The 6961-nt window shown below is 37.7% G+C and overlaps 1 protein-coding gene across 3 annotated transcripts; it reads left to right on the forward strand.

Moving 5' to 3' along the window:
- The first annotated feature begins 317 nt into the window (after nucleotides 1-317).
- On the forward strand, nucleotides 318-6528 carry LOC125141234. Of its 3 annotated transcripts, none has more exons than XR_007140614.1 (8): nucleotides 318-568; nucleotides 3072-3150; nucleotides 3270-3614; nucleotides 4067-4375; nucleotides 5130-5297; nucleotides 5407-5438; nucleotides 6106-6169; nucleotides 6280-6528. XR_007140614.1 is itself a non-coding variant. In XM_047814051.1 (8 exons), exons 2-7 carry the CDS (start codon nucleotides 3105-3107, stop codon nucleotides 6154-6156), a joined length of 933 nt encoding a protein of 310 aa, XP_047670007.1. In that variant the 5' UTR covers nucleotides 318-568; nucleotides 3072-3104; the 3' UTR covers nucleotides 6157-6169; nucleotides 6280-6528. The 3 variants fall into 3 exon arrangements, 2 of the variants coding, with proteins under 2 accessions (XP_047670007.1, XP_047670008.1); XM_047814051.1 differs by having other exon boundaries at nucleotides 5130-5279; XM_047814052.1 differs by lacking the exons at nucleotides 5130-5297; nucleotides 5407-5438; nucleotides 6106-6169; nucleotides 6280-6528 and adding an exon at nucleotides 4795-4856.
- Nucleotides 6529-6961: the final 433 nt, after the last annotated feature.

Consider the following 6961-nt stretch of genomic DNA (forward strand, 5'->3'; position numbering starts at 1 on the left):
TTCCCTAACTGTCACAAACTAATGGGTAACTAACATGGATTAGCTGTGGTCGTAACCAAGGACTGAAACAAACCAAAGGAACAAGAAATATAATTTCCTAACATTCAATACCATAAAACACATTCTGACGTGTGTAATGTAATCCCTTATGTCTGGTTTTAGATTTCTTTCGTTTTAACAACCAAACGCAGCACAGAAGTCCGGCATCGTCCATGCATTTGAGGTAAAGGAGCACCGTACAAAGATGGCGGCGGGTTTGACGCATTTTTAGGACCCCAAGGCGACATCTAGTGTAAATATCTGTGGTCCGGATAAAGCAGCCATGACTGATGCGGCAAACCGCACCCGCCTTCCCTCATAAGAGCCGGGAGAAACAAATCCGCAATCTGTTGCGTGCGCCTCGGCTGGATAAGGAAGCGCGTTTTTTTTTTTGCTTTTATTTTTATGCACTGGGAATTGACGCCACGGCAAAGAGCAGCGCTAACTTAACGGAAAATGAGGATCAGAGCTTGATATCAAACACTGTGCGGGAGCAGGGACTCAAAAAAGAACTCTGAAGTGACAGCCGGTAAGCTGAAGTTTTGCTGGCTAAAGAACGCTGTGCATTTTCATGCGCGCTGTGTTGTAGTAGTAGTAGTAGTTGTAGTAGTAGTTGTAGTAGTAGTAATTGTAGTAGTTGTAGTAGTAGTAGTAGTAGTTGTAGTAGTAACTGCTACCAGAGTGAATGAATGTTGTAGTAAATGACGCAATGTAGAGTGCGCTTTTGGTTTGAGTAGCGTATTTTCAATTCATTCAAGTGTTTTGTATGTTTATATTTTGTTTAACAATTAGGGATTGTTAATTATTTACCTAAATTTGATTTATTTGAATTTGATTTAAGTTTGCCTGGTTTAATTTGGTAATTCATAATTTGGATAGTTTAAATACTTCTTAAATACTGTAAAAAAAAAATACTGCTTAAAATTCAAGTGATTATAAATGAGTGTATAAGTGATCTGACTATATAATTAAATATTGATTGTTTAATTATTAAATTAGCAGTAATTTACTAGAGTCCAGTAAATTAAGCTATACAAATGTGAAAGATTTACCAACGCCTGGCGAAATAACCCGGCGCAGTTTTTGCAATCTTTACGGTAGTGGAAACGCACAGGTCAGTTGCATGCGAGTTAAGCCATCTCACGTGATACCACTCAGCCAATCAAGTCTGGGCATTCCTTACGTCTCAACAGTGCAAGACAGATGAGAGAGAATTAAAGTTACACATGGAAGAAAGATAGCGATACATGTAGAAAAAAGGGAGAGAAACAGACGAGTGAGATGGAGAAAGGGAGAGAAACAGACGAGTGAGACGGAGACTGAACTCTGTTCACACTTCCCACTAAATCAGTGTGTCATATGTACAGAAACTGTGGCACTTATTAAAAGTGACAATGTGAAACGCCATTATGAGACAAAACATAAAGGTTTTGAACAAACATTTCCACTCAAATCTGAAGACAGCGTCCCTGAGACAGCTTTCCCAGGTCTGAGGACAGTAGCCCTATCCTGACCATGTTTGGCTCTACATACAACTGTGAGGCAGCTTTCTCTACAATGAACATAATCCAAACTAAATATCGTTCCAGACTCATTAATGAGCAGCTCCACATGTGTATGAGAACGGCCCTGACTCCAGTCAAGCCCAGGTTTAACATCCTGCCAAGCCAAGCTAGAGCTCACTTCTCTCACAGACAACAACTTCTTTACAAGGGAAAGTTAAGCACTTTATTTAAACAGACACAATTTTCACATTTTATTTATTTTCTCTTCTATTGATATGTAGCCCTACTTTTATTTATTTAATGAGAGAACTTTATACATATCTACAATCATACACATGTTCAGTTCTATGTTATGGGACAATAAATATTGTCAAAATGTATTTGAATTGTACAGAATTTATTTGACTTGACAGTCAGGTATTGATTGCTTGCAGATGTTGATACAACTACTAGGCTACTTAAATATATATCACACTAACTAGATAGACATTATGATCTATGGGAGTATACAAGGGTGGCCTGCACATCGAAAAAGTTTGAGAACCACTGGTCGAGGCCTAGTCATATTTTAATTATCACATGATGACTGACATTTTATGACTGGTTTTATTGCTTCCACATTCTAATGCTGATGCAGAGAGGGTATTTTCGGTTTGCACAAAACAGCTTGTCTCTGGACGGGACATTGTCCTCGATCATGTCCCTAAAAATGTCTGGACTTGTGCTGAACTGTTTTATATGGGAGCAACATTACACATGATAAAGGGGTCCAAAAAGGCAACAAACACTTACAATAAACACCAGCAGTCATAATCTCTCTCTCTCTCTCTCTCTCTCTCTCTCTTTTAACTCTCAATATTACTCTGCATTTAGGTATTTAACAGTTTAAAACACAAAATATCTCAATAAACTGAACTTTAGTGTGATAACAAATATTTTATTTTAACATGGTTCACCTATAGCACTGTTAACATGAAGAAAAGTCTCAACACTACGGTACATCAAACCGTTATGGCGACATCTTGTGGACAAATCAACACACTGCCTTAAACCCCACTTGCCTATTGTTTTGTATGACGCTCGCTCCTTCTACTCTTCTGGAGATTTTACCGTCTAGTCTGTAAAAGCAGCGCACTAAAATTAACGCGCTGATACTTTGACAGTGTTTCCGGAAAGAACATATGAATTAACCGCAGTTCTAAAATATAAGAACAGATTTATACTATTATAACTTTTAAAGAGAGAAAAGATAGAGAAATATACTGTGCTGTTTATTGTGTAGTTTGTGACTAACAGTCTTTAATAAAATAATGAGAGAGAACGTAAAAGATTCACTGTTTAAGTCGGGGGACAAAAGCAGCTCATAAACTTGATCTAATTCACACTGAATCACAGGAAATGTTCTTCTGTCTCTGAGGTAAATCTGAGTCTTTAATTTTCTCCCTCAGCAGTTTTATTAAGAGCTGTGTGTGAAATCAGTCAGCTGTTCTGACACTTATTTATAACGTCTCTGTTCGTTTGTTTCAGAAAATCTGCCAACACAAGAGTCTTCCAGACATCATGTCCCTCCTTTATATCATCATCTTATGGCTCTGTGCCTGTGTGGGTGAGTGACCAGGTTCTACAACACCAACAAGACAGAAGTGTCCTTCTATTGAAGCAAATATCACAACAATGTTTTGTCAAATGTTACAAATCCTGTAGATTGTAATGTTTCTCCCACAGACAGTGCAGAATCTCTGGTTACTGTATCAGCTGAAGTGGGTTCCACAGTCATCCTGCCGTGTAAACTGACTGAAGAGTTCAAACCAACATCAGTTATTCAGTGGAAAATCAACAAAATAGACCTAATGTTTGAGAGAAGCATTAAACATTATAGTTCAGGTGAAGGATATGAAGGACGTGTGGATGTTCCTGTGGACGAGCTGCATAAAGGAAACTGTTCCCTGGTGTTGAGGAACGTCAGATTTACTGATGACCAAACCTACAATTCCTTTACAATGGAACATGTGGACATTAATAACTATGTGGAAGCGAAACAAATTAACAGTGTTACACTCTCAGTCTATGGTGAGTAAAGTGTTCATTGTAACATATTGACTAATAGAAGTCAATAATAGTAATAATAATAATAGATGTTACGGTGTCTCAGATAACAGAGCTGGAAATAAGGAACAATTACAACATCTATTAGAGAGGAATCAATACATTATTTAGAGTTAACAGGTGACGTGTTAGAAAAATACACAAATACAGACATAAATAAGACACAGACAATATTTTATTTGTAGAAAGTTTGTCAGAAAGGTTCAGAGGTCATCTGGGTGAGATTAGAGATGTTCATCAGGACTGAGATCCTGCAGCAACAATTAAAAAAACTTTTACTTTCATATGGACAAGAACAAGTGATCAGATATGAAGCTCACAGGACAACAAAAACAATCAGTTTCTATAAAATAAATACAAATATAAAGTTCCTAACATCAGATCATTTCCTAAAAGGTTTTTCTGTGTCTCTGAAGCTCTTCAGATATCAGCTCCAGTGGGTTCCACAGTTGTCCTGCCGTGTGATTGGAGTCATCTGTCCATCAAAACTCCTTACGTTAAGTGGTTTATCGATTCTGAGACTGTGTTTAAGCGAAAGGGGAAAGATTCATATCAGTGTGAAGGATATGAGGGTCGCGTGAATGTTCCTGAGAACGAGCTGCTTAAAGGAAACTGTTCCCTGGTGATGAAGAACATCAGTGTTAGTGATACAGGAATCTACAGAAGCTCCATGATTAAAGACACACAGGAATCTGTCTTGGTCCAGAAGGTTAAACTGTCAGTTGGTAAGTGGATTAATCTCAGACGATACTGAGTACGACACATATCAGTACACAAAGTTTAAAATGTCTGGAAAGTTACTGAGTGACTTGAGCAGCATGTTTCCTGTAGATGTCAGTGTTTCAGTCCTGGTTGAGAGAGAACTACACAGGTTAATGTTCCCACAGATCATTGTAAAGCTTTTCATGGCTGTGTTAGACTGAGTGAGGAGAACACACACCTGTCCTGTATCTCACTACTGTTTCAGCACACACTCAGTCACTTCCTCTCAATAATCAACACTCAATCCTCATCTAAGAGCCTTGTGATCTGATAAAGTACTGAAATGGAATATCTTCACTTTGCATTTCCAGTTGATTAAAACATTATAAATGTAGAATAAATGAAAGTGACCCAGTGTTTGTGATCCTTTCACTCTGAACAGGGTTTCATGGAAAAAGCAGTACATTAGGATGGAAAAAGGAACCTGGTTAGATTTTAATGGCATGGGGGGGGGGGGGGGGTGTCTAAAGTACAGGGCTTTTCTTCATCTGGTGTGAGCTCCAGTTCAAAACATCTCTTATTGCTCCTGGATAAACTTTAATAAAACACTTCATATTATTATAGCAGCACAACACTGATTATTTAAGGATCAGTGATGACATCATCTGCATGTATGGCTGAAAAACACTGAACAATATCAGTAAATGTAGTCTGATGTTTGATAGAGATATCAGTACAGTGCTGAGGAAAATCTGTGTGGTTTAATGTGTGTTTTAGAGGACAGTGTTAATGAGAGAGATTCTTCATCTGAGGATTCAGACTCACAACAGCCTGGAGGGAACAACTGGATTATTTTATATGTTGGGATCATCGTCATCATCATCATCATCATCATCTGTGTATCTGTGTACTACAGCTGTGTGAACGGTAACACCGGTTAAAATTGTAGGTTTAATGTCTGCAAGAATCAGAGAGAATATTTGTGGTAATTGTGTTTAACGTGTAAATTTGTTTAATTATACTTTTTAAAATATTTATCATCAACTATCATCAGGTCACAGACGTGCCACCGACTCCACTAAACAGGTACGAAAACATTCAAATAAAAATAAATAAATAAAATGTTTTAAAGGTACATTAGACAAGATCAGAAGTGTTTTTTTTTTTCCTGTGGTACTTTATTTTCTGTTATTTTTTTTATTTCCTTTTCATGGAGCAGTTTTTTTGAGCACAGAGAATGATCTTGATGTGCAGGTGAAAGTTCAGACTGAGATGGAGGGAAGGGGCTCCGTGGAATTTCTATAAATGACTGAGACGAGGTTCAAACACAAACAAACCTGTTTCAGTCCCATAATACACTCGTGTTGAGGTCATGACTTACATCAGTATTATTTATTCACTAGTTTCCAGGTTCTATGTGTTAGGAACAAAGAGAAAAAACTGGACATTTACATTAAAGTAAAAACATTGTCCTGTTTTTTTTTCAGTCACCGTCACACACTCAGTCTGAAGTGTTCTGACTCTTACACTAATATTATTTATTTATAGGATTTATTATCAGTTATTAATCTAATATGAAGCCACAATAATAAGCCAAGTGTTTAAGGGGATTACATTAGAAATGTGACCAGAAAAGTGTGAAATATTCTAATAAAAGTAAGTGAACAGAATTCAGTAAACAGAACAGTGCAGTTAATGTCAAAGTTTAGACAATAAACAGAAAAAAAAACTGTTCATCTGAATCTCTCTACAGAATGGAAACAGTGTGACGTACACAACAGTCGACACACAACCACAGAGTTAATGACCAACACAAGGTGGCACCAATTATTTATTTATTTTCTTTAGAGATGTACTTTGGCATTTTTTACATGGTATAAAGATGTTTTTTTTTTCCACCACCTTCTCCTCTCCTTTCCTCTCTCAGATGGTCTGCTCTGATCTCATCATGGATTTCAGATCATCTTAAACTTCATCCCTGAGCCACTTAGCTGATGTTCATCTCAGGAGCTTCATCACCATGTCAGGATCTTCTGATTTACTTCAGAACTTCAATTTCAATTCAGAATAAAAAACAGAATATAAAATTCTAGATTATTATTAGATATAAATAGTTCACAATCTGTATGTATTTATCCCCCAATGAGCAAGTCTGAGGTGACTCAGGCAGCAGTGGCAAGGAAAAACTGCCTTAAATTGGTAAAGGAAGAAACCTTGAGAGGAACCGGACTCAAGGGGGAACCCATCCTCATATGGGTGACACTGGGGTGTGATTGTAATATACAGTCAGATAAATGTTGTATTGGTGTAAGGATCATGGACTTCAGATCTCCTGAGTACCACAGAGTCTAACTGGAGATGTCTCAGGATCCTTAGAGTCGGCCTCGGCTCGGTGGACGTCCAAAGGCTTCGTCCCACAGAGGACGTTGGGAGCTGGTACAATGTCTGGATGCCTCGGGATGGGTACAAAGAGAGAAGCAGTGGAAAGGGATTAACATATCTGCTGTTCATAATGTGCTGGTCTGATGTACTGGTGCATGATATTATGGGATGTATTATGTGTACGTCTGACTAAAGAGATGAGTTTTTAATCTACATTTAAACTGGGA

Source organism: Tachysurus fulvidraco, chromosome 5 (assembly GCF_022655615.1).
Source record: "Tachysurus fulvidraco isolate hzauxx_2018 chromosome 5, HZAU_PFXX_2.0, whole genome shotgun sequence".
NCBI classification, from domain to species: Eukaryota; Metazoa; Chordata; class Actinopteri; order Siluriformes; family Bagridae; genus Tachysurus; species Tachysurus fulvidraco.